This window comes from Macaca fascicularis, chromosome 1 (assembly GCF_037993035.2).
Source record: "Macaca fascicularis isolate 582-1 chromosome 1, T2T-MFA8v1.1".
Taxonomy (NCBI): Eukaryota; Metazoa; Chordata; class Mammalia; order Primates; family Cercopithecidae; genus Macaca; species Macaca fascicularis.
In genome coordinates this window covers 65,299,835-65,321,168 of record NC_088375.1, presented here as the reverse complement: position 1 = coordinate 65,321,168, position 21,334 = coordinate 65,299,835, and the positions used below count along the sequence as shown (strand labels likewise).

Below are 21,334 nucleotides of genomic sequence, written 5' to 3'. Positions count from 1 at the left end.
CTACTTCTATGAGATGAGCTTTTTTAGAGTCCACATATGACTGGTATCATACAGGATTTGTCTTTCTGTGCGCACTGGTTTCCATTAGGCTTTCTCCCAAAATTCTAGTGGAAGAAATGTCTACTTTGATCATATCACTTATCACACTTTTTAATACATCCAGTGACATTCTTTTAAGGATTTGCTATCATCATTTCAAGTTATTCTCGACAGAGTAATGGGAGAAGCAGTCAGATTGTAGTAGGCTTAGGAAAAGAGAAGAGGAGAAGGCTCAGTTTCTCAGTTTTCCATCACATGCTATCAGAAGGTGCCACTCCTTACCACTTCTGCTAGTATCCATCTCCTAGTGTCTACTTTCTCCCCTCATTCCTTGAAGGTTTTAGCTCCTGGCTCATGGCCACCTTCTCCACTATTAGTTCTGCCACAGTCCCTGGTTATTTCAATATTCACAGAAATAGCATTTTCAAATCCCTGGCCTTAAAGTGCCTTGACCTCTTCTCTGCCTGTGGTCTTGTCCTCTATTCTCCTCTGACACTAATGCTCATGTGCATGCTCTGAAACTTGTCACTGTCACTGCAACCCTCAATGATTTCAGTGATCCCACTCTTTAACCACCAATCCTACTCTTCTCTTTTACCATTAAACTGAATCCAGCAATCTTTGTCTGTCTCAGTGCCTGCAACCCATTGATCCTATCGCTCTCTCTCTCAGCCTCTCACCTCCTTCGTGTCTTCACTTTCATCACTACCAGGTTAAATTCCATACTCTGTCATTATAATCATCATCTTGCACCCACCATTAGCTCCCTCACCCTTCTCTTGCTTTATTATAGGCGTTAGACAAATCGACAATCCTGGTTAGAATCAATTCTCCATTATTTTGCTCCCATACCTGTGAAACTGAATGTGACTGGAAAAGACACAGAGATACAATGACTAGCCTTACTTTAGTAACAAAGAATTTCAAATGGACCATTGTACTGCTGCCTGACATTTCCACTATATTTTGTCTAATCCATTTATTCTCCCATTCTCCTAAATGACTATTTCATATTTTTGACATTTATTTCTGACACCTTCTCCAACATTCCTAATCTCTGTGAATAGCTTTGTTTCTTTCTTTATTGAGAAAATAGAAACAATCAAATAGATCTACAATTTTCTACCATCGCTCCACCAAAATTCTTGTATTTGGCCCATGTAACTTCCTTCTCTCTTGTTAGTGTATTTATACTGTCCACAGTCTAAGTCTAAGGGTGATCTCTCCACTTGTGCCCTAGATTCAGTTTGCTCTCACTCGCTCAAGGAAACCAGCAATTCTCACTTTCTCCAGCATTATCATACCCCTCTTTCTGCTGGATTTTTACCATCAGCATGCAAACAAATTATTTCTCCAAGTACAGCAGGTGTGTTTTTCTCTTCAGTTTTTTTCCTCCCATTTAATAGTCCTTTTGCTTAGAACGATCTTTGCCCAGATATCTGTCTGCATGGCTACTGCCTCATCTCCGTAAGTTATTTGGCTCAAATGAGACCTTCTTAATGGAGCCTTTCTTGGCCACTATTTAAAATTGCACATTAATTCAGAACTTCCTTTCCTTTTTGCTTGTTTTATATAGATTAAAACATTATACTTACCATTTTTTCATTTTATTACCATCTGAAAATCTGCTTATTGTGTGTCTCTCCCACTAGAATAAAAGCTGCATGAGAACATGTCAGTTTACCACTGCCAAATCCCATGACCTAAAATAATGCTTAGCACAGAGAAGGAGTTCTACAATTATTTCTTGAATGAATGACTACAATGGTTGAGACAGCTAAGGTCAACCACTCTTTCAGAAAATTTGGTGGTAGACAGATAGTTTAAAAGAGAAACATAGATGGTTTGGGGGAAGATTTGTTTTCAGATGGAGGGGAAGGTGGATATCTGTTGCTCTAAATGTGTCCCTTCCTCTGGGATTTGCCCCTAGGTTTTTCCATTGAGAAATCCCCTTTTTTCCATAGTTCAGTGTGATTCTGGAAGACTATGGTTTCTCGACCTCCATATTATTGACATCATGGACCAGATAATTCTTCGTTCTGGAGGGCTGTCTTGTGCCTTAGAGAATGTGTAGCAGTATCCCTGGCCTCTACCCACTAGAGGCCAGAAGCACTTCTCTCCTCCAGTTGTAGTAACCAAAAATGTCTCTAGACACTGCCAAATGTCATTGGGAGGGCAAAATCATCCCACCTGAGAACCAATGAGGTAGACCAACCCTACCCCCATCTCCAAGGCTGGGCAGGCAACTCAGGCCTTGCCCTGTGTTTATTTCACTGTCTTGCTCCTAGTTATTGCTTCCTTTGGGGACATGTAACCCTATTTGGAGAATGAGAGCTATTGAAGGGACTTTTGAAAGACTTATTGGACAAGAGAAGCTCTTTGTACTGGAAAGCTAAGCTGATGAGATGTGCACTTCACATTGTAAGCAAATATTTTGCTGGTTTTTAGGGAGTTTCTTCCAGAGAATGAAGCCAGCAAGGCAAAGCAGCAGGAGAAGATATTCCTGAAGGCATGCTTTGACTATCCCTGTTTTGACAAGAGCCAACTACACGCCTGGCCTTTTCTGTCATGTGATTTAGTAAAATTCATTTTTGGTTTAAGCCAGTGTGAGGTGGATTTCTGTCACATGCAGCTCAGCAGGTCTTGGCTTCAGGAGTTTTGGAGGTGGAACGAAGGAGCCAGTGATGAGAGAGGGTCTAACTAAAGGAACAATGTCCTGGAAAAGACAGAAAGGGATGAGGAGAGAAAGATATAGGCTGTGAAAAGTGTAAGACAGACATGATTGTAAGGGTGAGTGGACGTAGATATGATGGAGGGTGGAGGGAGAGGAAGTTGAGAGAATTACCCTCGGATATTTTCATCATCCCTTAATAGAAGGAAGAAAGAATGAATGTAGAATAGATGGCTTGAGGTGAGTGAACAGACAACATGGGGAAATGAAAGTGCTGGTGACTGTACATGAATAAAAGATGCTGAAGAGCATCTTACTTCTGGATATGGATCCAAAAGAATTGAAAGCAATGTCTGAAAAGATATCTGTACACCCATGCTCATGGAAGCACTATTCACAATAGCAAAGAGGTGGTAACAACCTGATATGGTTTGGATCTGTGTCTGCACCAAATATCATGTCAAATTGTAATCTCCAGTGTTGGAGAGGGGCCTAGTGGGAGGTGACTGGATCATGAAGGTGGATTTCTCTTGAATGAATTAGCTTGGTACTGTATAGGGAGTGAGTTCTCACCAAATCTAGTAGTTTAAAAGTGTGTTGCACCTGCCCCCTCTCTCTCTTCCTCCTGCTCCCACCGTATGGGATGCCTTTCTTCCCCTTTGCCTTCCTCCATGGTTTTGAGTTTCCCAAGGCAGGAAGAAATCAGCATCATGTTTCCTGTACAGACCCTGGAACCATAAGCCAATTAAACCTCTTTTGCTTATAAATTACCAAGCTTCAGGTATTTCTAATACAGAAAATTGGTACCCAGGTGTGGGTCATTGCTATAAAGATACCTGAAAATATGGCAGCAACTTTGGAATTAGGTAACAGGCAGAGGTTGGAAAAATATGGAGGGCTCAGAAGAAAGCTGTGTTCCCATCCAAATCTCATGTAGAATTGTAATCCCCAGTTGTTGGAGGTGGGACCTGGTAGGAGGTGATTGGATCATGAGGGTGGATCCTTCATGAATGGTTTAGCACCATACCCTTGGTGCTGTTCCAGTGTGTGGCACCTCCCCTCTCTCTCCCTTGCTCCTGCTTCTGCCATGTAAAACATGCCTGGCTTCCCTCTTTACCTTCTGCCATAATTGTCTGTTTGCTGGGGGCCTCCCCAGAAGCTGAGCAGATGCCAGTATCATGCTTCTCATACAATCTGTGGAACTATGAGCCAATTAAAACTCTTTTCTTTATAAATTACTCAGTCTCAGGTATTTCTATATTGCAATATAAGAATAGACTAATACACAATCTAATGGCTACTGACAGATAAATGGATACACAAAATGTATAAACAAAATTGCATATACACCCAATGAATTTCTTTCTTTCTTTTTTTTTTCTTTTTTTTTTTTTTTTTTGAGACGGAGTCTCGCTCTGTCACCCAGGCTGGAGTGCAGTGGCCAGATCTCAGCTCACTGCAAGCTCCGCCTCCCGGGTTTAGCCATTCTCCTGGCTCAGCCTCCCGAGTAGCTGGGACTACAGGCGCCTGCCACTTCGCCCGGCTAGTTTTTTGTATTTTTTAGTAGAGACGGGGTTTCACCGTGTTAGCCAGGATGGTCTTGATCTCCTGACCTCGTGATCCGCCCGTCTCGGCCTCCCAAAGTGCTGGGATTACAGGCTTGAGCCACCGCGCCCGGCCTCTTTCTTTCCTTAAAAAGGAAATTCTGACACATGCTACAATATTAATGAATCTTGAGGACATTATACTAAGTGAAATAAGTCAGTCACAAAAGGACAGGCACTGTATGATTCCGGTTATATGAGGTACTGAGAGTAGTCAAATTCATTGCGACAGAAAACAGAATGGTGGTTGCCAGGGGCTGAAGGGATGGGGGAATGTGGAGTTATTATATAACAGATACAGAGTCTTAGTTTTATAAGAGAAAAAGTTGTGGAGATCTGCTTTACAACAATGTAAATGTACCTAACTCTACTGAACTGTACACTTAAAAATGGTGGAGATGGTAAATTTTATGTTATATGTTTTTAATCACAATTTTAAAAAAGAGAAAAAAGATGATGAACAGCATACTTAGTCTAGGGGAAGGTAGAGAGTAAATTTGTGGTCACCAGTGAGCAAAGTTTTATTTTCTCAATAGTTTAAATGTTGGAACAGAGAAAATTAACAGCTATATCTATATCAAGGGTGTGGTGGGAGAGGATGAGTGAGCCGGGGAAGGTATTGGCTGGACAAATATAAGAGAAAGTCTTGAGGGTGAGGAAATTGAATTTGTGGGTTGAAAGTTTGGCTAAAATGACCACGTGATGGGATCCTGAATGAACAACTGTTAAATCGTGAACTCTAAAGCCCAAAGATTCTCTGTTACTCAAGAGTTCATTGACTCCAGAAAAAACAAAATAAGGCAAGTGTTGTATGTTTTCTTTACAATTACAATTTATTGAATGGCTAATGTACACATTATTAAGTGAAATTTTACAAGCAACTAGAGCTTATCACAAAACTGCTAAGGAAACATCCAAAGCTTGAACTGTATATCAAATCTCTAGGATTAAAACTTGATTCCCATAATTTAAAAAAACTTGTGCAAATTGGAATCACTGAGTGATTATGGAAAGGCAAAGTATATACAGTAATGTGAGAAAAACTCAAACTAAGTGAGGGTAAAAATGAAATGATTAACAACACCAGAGAAGGAAGCTACTATCAAAATAAAACCATTCTTCCTAATAAAGGTATGGCCATCATAACCCCAGAAAATGCTTCATAGTTTATTTATATAATTAAAACCACATTATAACCAAAAGCACATAGCAACACTAGTATGCTGCTTACAAAAAGAAGATGGGTCTAGATACCAGGACAGCTCTTTTTAGTGCCTTCCTTAAAAAGGGTGAAACTTTTAGAGCCATGTAATTGTTTATAGCCATGGCCTGGCTTCAGGCATCTCACAAGTGAGGTTTCAGAAAGTCCTTGAAGAATACATGGCAGTGAAACTGGGCTCCCATCTTTACCATAAAGATGTTCTTCTTGAGAATAAGTGCACATAGGAAGTGATTGCTTGCGACATAATTTCCTTGGTCTTGAGACCATATAAAGAGACTTGCTGATGTTAGAGCAGTTTCTTTCTAATCAATGTTCCGTTGAATTCCAAGCAACAAGGCACACTGAAATAGATCATTTCTGTTTAGGAGGCAGCATGAATAGCAGTGGTGCAACTCGAAGTTTCAATAATGCTAACATTCTCTTTACATACCAGTTACAACTGTTATAACCAACAAAGCAACAAATCTATTAGAAGATATTCTATTGAAAGGCCTTTCTTCATATAAGATGATCTGGAACAAATAACGACTTTTTTTTTTTTTTTTTTTTGAGATAGAGTCTCGCTCTGTCGCCCAGACTGGAGTGCAGTGGCACGATCTTGGCTCACTGCAAGCTCCGCCTCCCAGGTTCATGCCATTCTCCTGCCTCAGCCTCCCGAGTAGCTGGGACTACAGGCACACGCCACCATGCCCTGCTAATTTTTTGTATTTTTAGTAGAGATGGGATTTCACCGTGTTAGCCAGGATGGTCTCGATCTCCTGACCTCGTGATCTGCCCACCTCGGCCTCCCAAAGTGCTGGGATTACAGGTGTGAGCCACCGTGCCCGGCCAAATAACTACATTTTATATACATTCATATGAACATGAATTAATCTAGATGAGTGAGAAATGAAAGTAATAATGTTTCTCATTCATATATTCATTCAACAAATATTTATGTGCTAGCTGTACTCTGCACCCCTACTGGTTTGGATTTAGAGGTCACTAGTATGGTCTCCCTGTCATGACTCACCAGCAGCAAGTTACCTTTTCTTCCTCAACTGCCATCACAGATTTTCTATACCTTGTTTATGGTATGTATTATTACCTGTGATATGTATGGGTCTTATTTGTCTTATTAAAATAAATTCCAAGAGGACAAAGGTGGTATCTTTATTTTATTTTATTTTATTTTGAGATGGAATCTCACTCTGTCGGCAGGCTGGAGTGCAGTGGCGTGATCTCGGCTCATTGTAACTTCCAACTTCCCGGTTCAAGCAATTCTCCTGCCTCAGCCTCCAGAGTAGCTGGGATTACAGGCACGCACCACCAAACCCAGCTAATTTTTGTATTTTCAGTAGAGACAGGGTTTCGCCATGTTGGCCAAGATAGTCTCGATCTCCTGACCTCGTGATCTGCCTGCCTCAGCCTCCCAAAGTGCTGGGATTACAGACGTGAACCACCGCTCCCAGCTGGTATCTTTATTTTATAGATTATGTAGGAGAAAACAGTTTAAAGTCAGACATGAGCTTGCATTCCACCTTTGCCAATGACTGACCCTGAGACCTTGCCCAAGAGAATCTTTTAGCCTAGGTTTTCTTGGATATTATTTCTTCATCTTGGTATTATCTTGGGAGAACACCCACCTTTCAAAGTGGTACTGATGGCTAAGTAAGAGAGGGCATGAAAGACTGTTGCATAATCCCTGGACAGAGTAAACCTTCAAATGTTCATCTCCATTTTCTCATGGGAACCTCAGGTGCACACCTCATGTTGCCCGTCCGCCTTTCTGTACTCCCTATAATTCAGTCTTCAATTCTTAGTTGATGATTTAATGCCTTCCTTTTTCTTCTTAACTCTCTAATACTTCCTTTCCCAGCCTCACTCCCAGCTGAACAATTTGCTTTCTATTCACTGAGAAGACTGAATCATCGGAAGAGAACTTCCACACATTCACTCCCCATCACAGCTCCCCACCTGCCTTCATCTGCACCTGCAGATTCTGCCCTCCCTCCTGTTACTAAGCCCATACAGTTAAGGTCAGCTCCTCTGCTTAGTCTGTTCCTCCTAGCTTACCCAGACCTTGCTCCAGCAATTCTTGCCTCTCTTTCCGCTGTCACTCTTTCCCTTTCTACTAGATCCTTCCCATCAGCATATAGGAATAGAGCATAGCTCCTATTTTTCCAATCTTAAAAAATATTTCTGTTGACTTTACATTTTACTCTTTCTAGCACTTTATTTATTTGCTCCATTTTATAGAAAAAAATCCTGGTAAGAGTTGTCTCTAGTTGATAGCTGCAATTTCTCTCCTTTCATTCGCTCTTAAGCTCAGTCCAGTCTGGCTCTTGCCTCCTTCCTCTCTTCCAAAACTGTCTTGTCAAGTTCACCAGCAAATTTTGTGCTGCTCGCCTGTGATCCCAGCTACTCAGGAAACTGAGGCATGAGAATCACTTGAACCCAGGAAGTGTGAGCTGAGATCACACCATTGCACTCCAGCCTGGGTGACAGAGCGAGACCCTGTCTCCAAAAAAAAAAAAAAAAAAAATTGTGCTACTGAATTTCAATGGTCAGTTTTCAGGGCTCATCTTTCTTGGCCTACCAGCAACACTGAACAGAAGAGTTGATCACTCCCTCCTCCCTAAAATTCTCTCTTCACCTGACTTTGAGGTTCTTCTCTGGATAGTATCAGAGGCTGCTCCTTCACTCCTTAGTGGGCACCTTCTCACTCCATGACTCCTAACGTTGGAGGATCCAGGGCTCAACACTTGGACCTTTTCTTTTCCCTATAGCCTCTTTGACTTCTCCTCGGAGATCTTATTCAGTCTCATTGTTATGTACATCCACACAATGACAAAGCCCAAATTTGTATCTCCAGCCTGGACCAATTGCCCAAAATACAGACTTGTACATCAGCTGTCTTCTTGCCAAGTCTATTAGACACCCACACTTAACATCTCCACAGTGGAACTCCTGATTTTTCTCCCCAATTCTGCTGTTTGCATTCTCAATCATGTTAATTAATGGCAGTTCTATCCTTCCAGTTGCTTAGGCAAAAGCCCTCCTGTCATTATTGATAGCTCTCTTCCTCTCATATTCTGATACAAACTATCAACAAATCCTATTGTCACTGCCTTAAAAATGCATGCAGAATCTGGCCTCTTCTCACAGCCTGGTGGTAGCCACTGACAATTTCTTGCCTGGATGATTGCAGCAGCCTCCTCATTGACTCCTATCTTCCACCCGTGGCTTCCTACAGTCTGTTCTTAACACAGCAGTTAAGGTGAATGTGTTGCTCCTCTCCTTAAAAGCTTCCAAATAAAAACAAATCTCTTTACCATGACTTCATACAATCATCCTCTCCTTCCCACCATCCCATTGCAATGACATAGCAAGACTTTGTATGATCATCCTCTCCCCTGCATCCCACCTCCATCTCTCTGATTTCATCTCTACAACTCTAGGCCACACTGGCCTCCCTGCTGTGCCGCCAACACAGCTGGCACAAACTGCCTTATGGCCTTTGCCCTTGGCACCTACTGTTCTTTCTGGAATCCTCCTCCCCCATATGGCCGCATGGCTTTTTATTTTATTTTATTATTTTTTTTTTTGAGATGCAGTCTTGCTCTGTTGTCCAGGCTGGGGTGCAGTGGCACAGTCTTGGCTCACTGCAACCTCCACCTCCTAGGCTCAAGTGATTCTCCTGCCTCAGCCTCCCAAGTAGCTGGGACCACAGGTGCACACCACCACACTTGGCTAATTTTTGTATTTTTAGTAGAGACAGGGTTTTACTGTGTTGAACAGGCTGGTCTCAAACTCTTGACTTTGAGTGATCCTGCCCGCCTCAGCCTCCCAAACTGCTGGTATTACAGGCATGAGCCACCATGCCTGGTCCTGCCTCTTTACTTCCCTTGAGTTTTTGCTCAAACGACATTCTCTTATAAGAGCTTCCCTTGCAACCACCCTGTTCTCTTTATCCCCCTTGCCTACTTTATTATGTCTCTATATAATGCTTATCATCTTATTTACTTTATTCTTAGTTGTTTTGCTATTTAGTTTAATATTTATTGAATGGATGAATGGATTAAAAAAATTGGAACATTAGTTGGCAATATGAAGTAGGTAAATGAACAACTGCTATGCATGATTACTGAAGACTTGTGCAATAGTAAGAAGCACGTATATATACCATGAGTGCTATGCTTATTGATAAATACAAGTTGAAGGAAATTTTATACGTAAATTAATAATATCTCCATTTCATTACATACCACCAGTTTGTCTTCTGATCAACTTGCTGGGTTGTATGGATCAATAGAATATACTTCTCGTGCTTCTAAACGAAAAGCTTCTTTCTGGCTTGTATTTGTATGATAATTGCTAAACAGCAGAAGAAAAAAGTAGTATCTTTACTCATTGACCATGATGTAGCAGTTGTTTGCTTTCCATAATTCCCAACACATGGTAAGTACTTTTGTGGATGATTTCATTTTTTAAAATTATACTTTAAGTTCTGGGGTACACGTGCAGAATGTGCAGGTTTGTTACATAGGTACACATGTGCCATGGTGGTTTGCTGCACCCATCAACCTGTCATCTATATTAGTTATTTCTCCTACTGTTATCTCTCCCCCGACCCCCCACCCGGTGAAAGGCCCCAGTGTGTGATGTTCCCTTCCCTGTGCTCACATGTTCTCATTGTTCAACTTCCACTTATAAGTGAGAACATGCAATGTTTGGTTTTCTGTGATGATTTCATTTTTATTGTTTTTATCCTATGAAGTGTAAACACTGTAATTCCATTTTTTTGGAAAGGCACATAAAAAAATTAATGATCTAGGCTTGTAAGTGTTCAAGTCAGAGGCTGACACTAGACAGCTTTACCCTAGAACCAGGATGCTTAATGACTAACAACTACAACTTCCAAAGTGAAGAAAAGAAGCAAAAATACGTTCTTATTTTAGAATTTGATCATAACTTTGCAATTTGGGACTCAATCTTCTAGTCCAACTTAAAAACTTTAAACGAGTTTGAAGAGAATGTTTTTACTTTCCTTCTTTGAAAGTACATGTATTTCATAGTGTTTCTAAAACCACTTTGCCAGAATTACTAAAAGACAATAAAATGTGATTATACTACCATGTAGAGCTCTGAAATAAGGTAATACAAAATTACTGGGGAAGAAAGAATACCGCTAAGGATACTGTCACCATGTCACTCACTACAATATTGAAGAGTTTCGTGTATAGGAGGTACGTTAAGAAGATTACGAAACAGTAATTTTTAAGTCGATGGGAGATTTAAGCTTTGTTACAATATCTTATATGACTAGAAAAGAATAGCATAGTATATTTCAAAGGTTTAGATGGCTTTTAAAAATATTTAATATTGTCACTAGACATTCATTTTTAAATGATTACTCATCTCATTTACAAAAAGCATTTCAGGCTACTCAAACGTCTATATCAATTATTGGAAAATCAATTGAAGTGGGTTAGCAAATGGAAATAAAACAAATGAATGACACCTAGGACTCTGGTTAAACAGGTATGTTTGGTTCATATCAATTGAGGCACTTAAGTATAGTACATGATATAATCATATTAATAAACAATAATTAGACTGGAACATTATAAATCATTTGCACTTGTAAGCATTCCCCAAATTTGCAAATTTTTATACACATGCAATGCTCTTGAGAGCAAACTCAGTAGCATGAAGGAAAGAGATAGAGACTGTATTTTCTATGTGTTTACGTTTCTAATTACTCTTGGCTGAAATTATCTTATGACTTCCTATGAGGAAGGCCCTGCAAATGACATCCCTATTTTTTTTTGAGACCCCTTTCTCCTTGAATTCTGTGACATTACTCTCTCCTAGTTTTCCCCCTACCTCTCTTCTTTCACTTTCCGCCTTTTGAACATTACTGTTCTTCTGAGGGCTGTTCTCATCCCAATTTTTATCTATTCTGTCCTTTTTGGTCCCACAGCTTCCATTTTGATTTAAGTCTCACCCACCTGGGTCCAGACCCTTCTCCCAACCCTAAATCATGAGTACCTCAAAGTAACAGGTCAGAAACGAAATCCTCATCTTCCCTCACAAACCTGCCCCCCTCCTCTTTTAATGAGTCAGGGAGTCCACGTCATCACCTTCATGTGAGCCATTCTATGTGCCTCCTTCTCCCCACATCAAGCATGTCACCAAGTCCTGGAAATCCTGTCCTCTTGATAGCAAAGAACCTCTTATTAAATATTCTCATGGTCCTTGTGAGTCTCCACAAGAAAAAAATACAGTGTGCAGTATGTCCAAATCTTATTTGCCATAGAACACCTTTTTTTTTTTTCTGAAGTTATTCATGAAAACAGGGTTGTGTGGCACACACTCTGGTAAACTCTACACTCTAAGTACACGCTAACTGTACAGCACAGCCAGAACCCCATAGGCAGCCCTTACCCTCGCGCCCCCAGCCTAGAACAAACTGCCCAGGTTGTAGATACCCTCAGTACATAGTTTCAGTGCAACCCCTTCATGTCTGAGCCTAGACTAGGAAGTACATAACTGAGCTATGGCATCAGATGGCACTGGTGGCAGGGTAAATGATAGATCCAGAGGACTTGGCACACTAAATGAATTTTGCTGAAGCTTTTTGGTGACATGTTTTAGGTGGCATGACTTTGTCATCTCCCCAGTCTGAGCTACCTGAGAGTTGGTAAGACTTCATTGGATTATCCACCCTAACACTAGCATGCACAAAGACTCACGAACCTATGCACATATAATATCCGAGGCCAACACCTGACGGTATGCTTTGCTAAAAATGTATCCTTTGCACATATCAGTATTCTATACCTTCCACAAGATTTATGTGTCAGAGTTTTTTTTTTTTCTTCCTTTAATGGCATGCCTCCACCTAAAGCTATGCCACTTTTACCTTCAATCACCATCACACACACAATTTCCTAGCCATTTCAAATGGGTTATGTAGTCCTTACAATACATGATGGAAAGCCAAGCCTCTGGGCCTTTATTCAAACTGCTTTTTCTGTCTGGAATGCCTTTCTCTCCTTGTCTACACTCTCTTGAGGCTCACCGGAAACATCTCTTCCACATTGAAACTTTTCCTGATTAAAACTCCCAAATATTGACCATTTGCTTTGCATCCTCACCAAATATCATATAATCCACCATGGCGACATTATTTTATGGTACTTGTTTAGTGACATGCTTGTCCTCCTTTACCAGGCTGTGACCTCCTTGATGACAGAGGCCATATGCTACTAGGCTTTGTTATTCTAGCCTAGTATAGTGCTAAGACATAGTAGGCACTCAGCTGTTGTTGTGCAAGAAAAGAATGAATGGACGTGGTCATTACCTCTTTTCACATGACTTCTATTTCTCTAACATTACTTCCCAAATGTTTTAAAAGCCATGCATGTATATATAAGATAGAGCAACATATGAAAGTGTCTACAGCAAATCGCTGATATCTATCAACTTAACATGTTGAACTTGAAGGCAGCAGCAGTTGTGCAGTGGAAGAGACTATTCAATTTCTTTATAAACTATTTAATTTGCTACAACAAGCATATTTACTTTTGTATTTTAAAAACGTATGCAAATATTTATAGTGATATAAAAGATATATTAAAGAAGGGAAACAAGATTTTTCAGTGATTTTAAATAGGGAAAAACAACATTTGTGACTAGAAATACACTTTCTGTAACATAGAAAAGAAAAAAGGATGCAGTATCATTTTTAGTGATAAAACACAGGAGGCTTTACATTAAAAATAAAGGTTAAAATATGCCAATATTCCCTAATAGTATTGAAGATTTTCCTTAAAATTCTTCTCAGTAAAATGAGACAAAAACCAATAAAGGAAAATGTATAATCAGTAGATATGAGGTAGAAATTATTTCTACCAATAATAATAATTGGTAGAAAATACAGTTTTCTACTTAGATGATTGGGTAACTCACTGAAAAGCTATTAGAATTAATGATTGTATAAAGGTAGACTTTCCTAGATATCATTTGCAATTACTTATAAGACATAACCAAAAATGATTCTATTTATAAAGCAATAAAAATAAGATACTTTTATGTCTATGTAGCTTATATGAAGTAATCTATTAAATTTTAACTGAGATATAACAAAACATCTGAATAATTAGTCATCTGGTGTTTCTGGAAGGAAATAGTGAATATCATGAAAAGGTCAGTTCTTCCCAAACAAATATGTAGGTTTAAGGCACTTCCTATCAATGATCTAACATTTTATTTTATTTTTCTAGGGTGTGGGAGGTGTAGTTGCGGTGCAAATAATTCTATAGCCTATCTGCAAAAATAAATAGAAGAAAATTTCAAAATAGTTTTAAAGAGGGGGAACATATCTCAGAAAAAGCTATTATAAAGCTACATTTACTAATAGAGTAGCTCTGGCTCAAAGAGACAGGCTGATCAGTGGAATATGATCTATCTTGCATATCTATGTCAGATATCTCTGACATAAGCCCCAGTGTACGTAAGAATTGAATAAGCGTGCTTTATCTGATAAAGAAAACTACGAACCAATGTTGAAGGGATGGTTTACTCAAAATAGGTTTTGAAAAAATTGAATATATAGAGAAAAAAAGTACAAGTAGGTTTACTTCAGCTACCATACCATAAAATAAATTCCCAATGGATTCAGGTGTTTAAAAATAATTAAAAATAATATGTAAAATATATCTAATTTCTGGATAAGAAAATACAACATACCAAAACATAGAAACCTAGTAATACAGTTAATATTTAAGTAATCATGAAAATGACTAATGGAGAGAAAAGATTACTTGATCAAATGGAAAGACCTAATATGTTTCTGAATGGGAAGACATTACAGAAAAGATGCCAGTTTCTCACAAATTAATCTATCGACTTAAATGTAATCACAGTTTTTTTGAAATTACAAATGATTCTAAAAATCACCTATAGGAACAAACAGAAGAGAACAGGAGGAAAGTCCGATAAAATTGTAGTGTGAATTCTTGCCCTACCAGATATAATAACATAAAAGTATTAATTAAACACAAAGTGGTTTGTAATGGAAGAACAGGCAAATCAATGAAGCAGGAAAAGGGGTTGAGAAACACAACATATTCAGGTACATTAACTATTACTAAGAACAAACTTTCTGGCAAGTCATCTGACAATAGTTATCAAGTATATTAAATGCTCATGCACTTATCTTTAGTAATTCTAGAAATCTATTCTAAGGAAATAAATGGGTGTGAAAAAAGGTTTAGCCAGAGGTATTACTCATATCTTTGTACATTATCAAAGTAAATTTGGGAGCAACTTAACACACATAAATACACAGAGTAGAATAATATGCTATTTAGTAACTGAAAACATGACTTAAAGACATAAAAATATAAACATGAGTCTAAATGAAAAAAGTCAAGACAGAAGATGAAAATGACAAAATTTCAGTTTAAAGAGAGAAAAAATATACGAAAAAGATCAGGTAGGAATACACCAAAATATTTGCAGTTGTTCCCACTGGGACTTTTTTCCTATTCTCTAGATTTATTTACAATATACTGTCTGAATAAACATCATTCAATAAAATAAGGTAAGTGTTTGATATCTCTTAAGTACTACAGAAAAGTCTTCCTTTTGTATAGCACGAGATACTTCATTTAGTTATCACACTGCAGTATTTATTTCACATAACTTGTGCTTCTGTGTTTAGTTTCAGATAAGAAGCCAAAACCATTTGTGCATGTTGGTCAAGCATGCATTTGCATCTGAACTTACCGTTCTCTGTGTTTTGATATCATGCATAAGGTAACAACAATCAAGAAGATAAGAAGTATCAAACCTGCAGCAATACCTAGAAGAAAAATCCAGCAAGTATCAAATGCCAGAAGACTATCACCTACATTGTTCTGAGCTGATTGTGGGGTCTATTGCTAGTGGAGAGGAAAATGTTATGTGACTCATACTTAGCCTTTCTTGGACATAAACACTGAATTCCTGAATAATCATAGTTGAGTTTAAGGTTTTTCTGATTTGACCCAGTCCACATTTAATCTAGAGCACCAAGCATATGACCACAAGGTTCCAGTCAACTTTTCACTGAGTTTTTCTGTTCCTTTTAGTTTTATTAGTAACAATCTTGTCACTGAGGTGACAAGAGAGAAATCTCAAGAATAGAAATTAGGAGCACAGGATACCAGGTTCTTATAATTTTGCATAACAACATTGAACCCTCAGCTGTGAAATATATTTTACTACAGCAGAAGAAGCCTGCCTATTTCAATAGACCAAATCAAGCCAAAGACCAAGAGTTAATAAAAACTAAAGTATCAATTTAAAAAGAAGAAAGAGCTGGCTGTTCAAATAATTTATCCAACTCTATGCCAAAGTAACATTTTGTAATGTGACATGTACATTGAAATATCTTTAAAACACCAAAAAAAGAACATCCCCTATGAGTTAAATATTATCGTCAGACAGGATATAAGACTTCTAGCATTACAATTTTTTAAAAAACATTATAAGAGCTTTTCTTCCAGTATTTAAGAAGACTTACCAGAAAGGACAGGAGCAAGTGAACCTAAAAATAATACAAAATCATGAAAATGATTATCAGTCTAGTGTCATAATTCAATGTAGCCCCATGTTTCATGGTAGTGTCCCAGAAATCAACACTCTAGCTCCCTTCCAAGTCGATTTAAAAGATGTATTGGAGCCAGGCACAGTGGCATATGCCTGTAATCCTGGCACTTTGAGAGGCCAAGGTGGGAAGATCACTTGAGCTCAGGAGTTTGAGACCAACCTGGGCAACATCATGAGACCTTGTCTCCATTTTTTAAAAAACAAACAGATAAAAAAGATGTATTGGAACCTTGAGTTATACCCACTTGCTTTTTATGTAACAACTCACTGGGCTTTTTTTTTTTTTTTTCCCACTCTAAGTAGGTTGGGGGAGTTCACCAATGACAAAACCAAAATACTCAACTTTATAATCAGAGATTTCTCAGGTTAGAATGCAAATATTAACTGTAACAACTAGTTATTTAACCTATTTCTGTTCCCTGTCAAATTGTAAGCACTTATTAACTCAGATTCATCATGTAGGGTGGTCTATGCAGCAACTCCTTTCAAAATGTCAGGTTGCTTGGTTTCACATTTTTGTTCCTTTTAAATTAGTGTTTCTCTCTATTTTCTTTTCTTCACTTTCCCCTTCCTAAGAAAGCTGTGTTTTTTCTTTTCCTTTTTCTTTCTTATTTTCTTTCCTTCTTTTCTTCCTTTTCCTTCCTTTCCTTTTGTTTTTTTTTGACAGGGTCTTACTCTGTTGCCCAGGCTAGAGTGCAGTGGTGCAATCATGGCTCACTGCAGCTTTGACCTCCTGGGCTGAAGTGATCCTCCCATCTCAGCTACCCAAGTAGCTGGGGCCACAGTTGCACACCTCCATGCCTGGCTTTTTATTTATTTATTTATTTTTATTTTTTTATAGAGACCAGGTCTCACTACATTGCCCAGGCTGGTCTTAAAGTCCTAGGCTCAAGTAATCCTCCTGCCTCAGCCTCCCAAAATTCTGATATCACAGGCAGGAGTCACGCACCTGGCCAAGCTGTGTTTTTTCTAGAATAGACCATCGACTTCAAGTTCCTCTGTAATTATACCACTGGTCACAAACCTATGTCAATTTAAAACCCAGGACTCTCCATACTTTGGGAAACCCTCACTCTCTTCTCTCCTTTAGCCAGTTACAAGCGGCGGTGAAGCCCGTGGTACTTACGGGATCTGCAAACCGCCAGGGGAGGGTTCCATTGGTGATCTGCTTGGCACTGGCTCTGGGAACTGCCTTCCAGCATATATCCATCTTCACACTCCAGAGTTACAACAGCTCCATACTGATACATTTTCCTCGGTTCCAGCCCCTTCTGGATTCCATCCATATCTGCTGGTGAGCTACAGTTTACCTCTGAAATTAAAGAAATCTAATTCAAGCACAGTCAAATTTTGGTCTTTTACCAAGAAAACAGAGATTTCCCTTAGTAGAAAGATTTACAAAACCAACCTGTTTCACTCTCAGTAAGGAAAGCTGCACTGAAATAGGATAAGACAATATCCTCGACACAGTCTTTTACTGTCAGCCCTCTATCTCAATAACCTCTGGGTAATTTAAGCCAGATTGTATTTTTTAGTTTTTGCTTCAGTTTCTATCCAAACAGTGATGGATAATTTTAATGGCTTCTTGGAGAAATGGTGAGGGCTGAATTGGTAATATTACTAATTATTCTGAATTACCGTTTTTTTTTTCTGCTTCTAGTTTTGCTCTCTAATTCTTCATACAAGTGTATGCTTTCTCATTTCTTTCATCTTTTTGGTATAGTCATCATTAGTGTGAGTGATACGATTTAGCTGTGTTCCCACTCAAATCTCATGTTGAATTGTAGCTCCCATAATCTCCATGTGTCATGGGAGGGACTTGGTGAGAGGTCATTGGATCATGGGGGTGGGTTTTCCTGTGCTGTTTTTGTGATACTAAATAAGTCTCATGAGATCTGATGGTTTATAAAGGACAGTTCTCCTGTACATGTTCTATTGCTTGCCACCATGTAAGATGTGCCTTTGCTCCTCCTTCACCTTCCACCATGATTGTGAGGCTTCCCCAGCCATGTGGAATTGTGAGTCCATTAAACCTCTTTCCTTTATAAATTACCCAGTTTCGGATATGTCTTTATTAGCAGTGTGAGAATGGACTCATACAGTGAGATCTTGGATTTGAAGCCTGGCTCTAGTACTTCCTAGATGTGTGACTTTGGGTGAGTTCTAAATCTCTCCATGCTACTGAAACCTCATCTATGAAACATGGATAATCATGGCACCAACCTCATGTGGCTCTCATGAAGACTAAATGAAATAATGCATGTAAGGTGCTGTGCACAGTGTCTGGCATAGAGTAAAAAGTGATCAACAAATACTAGATACTAATTTACTAGTCATATTTCATAAGCACTGTTTATGATAATGAAAATGACTTTCTGAAACTTTTATAAAAATGTACCCATAATCCCACCAACGCTCAGTAAATATTCTCAAAAGATTGCTGTGCTTTTTATTGGTACTTTATCAAATACCCACTTATCATAACTGTAACTACAGTGTATAAATACAATCCGTGCTATAGTTCTTTAATTTACAGACATACTCCAACTTTCTATGTGTAAATGACTACATAAGTGGTCATTCACCAGATAGACTACAGCCTGAGACATTTTTTATTATTTTGAAATATTTAGATTAATGACTGTATTGATCTAATTAAAGCATTTAATGTAATGAGGCAATTAATGCATTTCTTTGGCTATTTTAAGTTGAAAGTACCCAACTTTGGCACAAATTTGATATAAAAATAAGAATAAAAAATAGACAAAGCACCTTTACAATGAGGGGCGGGTCGGTTCCAGGTTCCCTCATGTGTGCAAAGAAGGAGTGCCTCTCCCACCAGCAGGTAGCCTTGGTCACAGCTGTACAGGATTGACATTCCAGGGGAAAACCGAGCTATGTTTCCACCAGTATGGTTCCCGTTGGGGGTCTTAGGCGGAGGCTGACACCCTACGAAGGCTTAGACACCAATAAGAAAGGGTCTTTAACTCAGCACAGAGAAACACATAGCCTGTACTGTTTCTGGGTGATAGCGATACAGGAAGGCCAGAGGCAACAAACCAACTAACTGGTGTCCAGAAACACTCATTCATTCCACCCAGACCGGCAACACTGGACGGAGACCTGCATTTCCTACTGACAGCCAACATGATTTGAAGAAAAGTGTTAAAAAATAAGGTAATGAAACATTAACGGATACAGTTCACAATGGTAATCCATCAGCCAACAGTTTTCTTTTCTTTTCCCTTTAAATAGCAGACAGGGTTACACCTTCAAATGTCTACGAGAGCTAGGAAGTGAAGCCACCAGATACGACAAGTCAGAGAGCCCCTGTCCTTCTAAAAGTGGCAGCCACTGCTCAGCTCAAGTTACTGGTGCCTTGCCAGGAAGCAAAGGGGGCTCTCTTGGCTCACAAGCTCACTATTTATCTTCCACTGAAGATGGGTTTCACTTAAGATTACTGTGCTGGCCAAAGACAACCATTCTGTGGAGCTGAGTTCCAATTCTTGGGTCGCCAATCAGCAGCCTCTGCTGTAGATAGTCATGGACAGGAATAAGGCTGCCAAATGATAACTACAATGACAAGAAAGACAACTCAATGGGTTGGAGGGCCAATTAATTCTCCAGAACACCCAAAGTTCTCTTTCTGGCTGGCAACATAGCCTTAAATATCAAATTATTAGCAATATTACTGCCAATCATTTGCCAAAAATGTATGCGCATTTTTCTTATACTAAAGTCATAAGAATAACAGTTTTGGAGACTCTATCAATTTGGAAGTTAGCCATTATCCTTTCATGTACTATTTATTGCTCAATACACTGAGAAAGGAAAGAGAAAACAAACAATCAAGTGAGAAGATAGGAAAAGGCAGATATCTTGTAAAACAATATAATGGCCTTAGCTCTTAGATGCTTTTCTTTAGGCAGAATGTCAAGTGCAGATTCAAAACCTTTTTTCTTTACTCTGTACAACATCCCATAATTTATTTCTTCAAGTATCTTACCTTTTTTGATACAAGTTGGCACACCTGGCACCCATGTGTTATCAGTATGACACCTAATCACGCGACTACCGTTCATGATGAAGCCGGGATGGCAGTCAACATACACTATGTCATCGTGGGAATATGCAGAAAGCGTTTTATTCAGCTTGTACCCGTGTTTGACTTCTGGGTTAGGGCAGCTAGTCACAGGAGGAGATTGTAAGCACTGTGGGGAAGGCCCACTCCAAGATCCATGTCCTTTAGAATCACTTCTGCACTGCAATTTTTTCTCTCCCAGGAGATAGAATCCTTGGTCACATTCATAAGAGACTTCATTTCCATATAGAAAGTTTTCTGCCTTCATGCCTGTGTGCTTCCCATTGACAATCACTGGTGGAGGGTGACAGTGAATAACTGCGGAAGAGATTTAGGGAATTCTGCCTCAGCTAGTACCTCAAGGTAAGCGGTCTTCATTCAGGTACAAATGACAATATGCAACTGCATATATTTCACATAACAAAAAATAACTTAAATTTTGGAATATGGATTATGCTTTTTTAAAAAACAACTTTATTCAATGTGATTATATGAGTACTATATACTCCATAAACATTCAGAAAATAAAGTGTAAAGGAAGAAAGAAATACAGCTATGTTCCCATGACCTAGGAATATGGGCTATGTATTTTGTTATTAGCAAAATTAGCAGATGCATGGAAAATACTTTCTACTTGACAATGTTTCTCAGTGTCCATGCTGACCAACACCATAAGATTTTTCATATCTAACCTCCAATGAGGGAGATCCCTAAGACTGCCAAAGCAGTGGTAGACTAGTTCTTCAGCAACCTGCCCTCTCTAGTCCTCCATTACCATGGTCAGGCTTTTAGTTTTTCTAACTTACCTTTACAAAGTGGAATCTTTTTGAACCAAATTCCATTTTCATCATCTTGACACTTGTGGTAAGTATGTCCAGTCAACCAGTACCTACAGAGAGACAGATTATAATGTATTTCCTGTTCCCAATATCACATCTCTTCAAACCACATGCACAAAGGGACTTCTAAATAAGAACTTTGGCAGAGAGGAGTTGAAATTCTTGGTCCTCCAAGTAAAAAAAAAAAAAAAACTACTTTTGAGTTAAGCAAAGCCCTTTCCATGTCAAGAGAGGACT

The 21,334-nt window shown here is 39.0% G+C and overlaps 1 protein-coding gene across 2 annotated transcripts in view; it reads right to left on the bottom strand.

Annotated features, from left to right (window-relative positions):
- Positions 1-5,128: 5,128 nt before the first annotated feature.
- CR2 (complement C3d receptor 2) overlaps positions 5,129-21,334 on the bottom strand; it is a 38,907-nt gene continuing 22,701 nt past the window's right edge. For both annotated transcript variants that reach the window (XM_005540688.5, XM_005540689.5), the window contains 8 exons: positions 21,065-21,147; positions 20,184-20,576; positions 18,950-19,135; positions 17,304-17,489; positions 16,092-16,115; positions 15,314-15,389; positions 9,784-9,892; positions 5,129-5,877 (listed from right to left, as the gene is read on the bottom strand). In XM_005540688.5, coding sequence (XP_005540745.3) covers positions 9,802-9,892; positions 15,314-15,389; positions 16,092-16,115; positions 17,304-17,489; positions 18,950-19,135; positions 20,184-20,576; positions 21,065-21,147 — 1,039 coding nt within the window. In that variant the 3' untranslated portion in view covers positions 5,129-5,877; positions 9,784-9,801. The remainder of the gene's footprint in view (positions 5,878-9,783; positions 9,893-15,313; positions 15,390-16,091; positions 16,116-17,303; positions 17,490-18,949; positions 19,136-20,183; positions 20,577-21,064; positions 21,148-21,334) is intronic.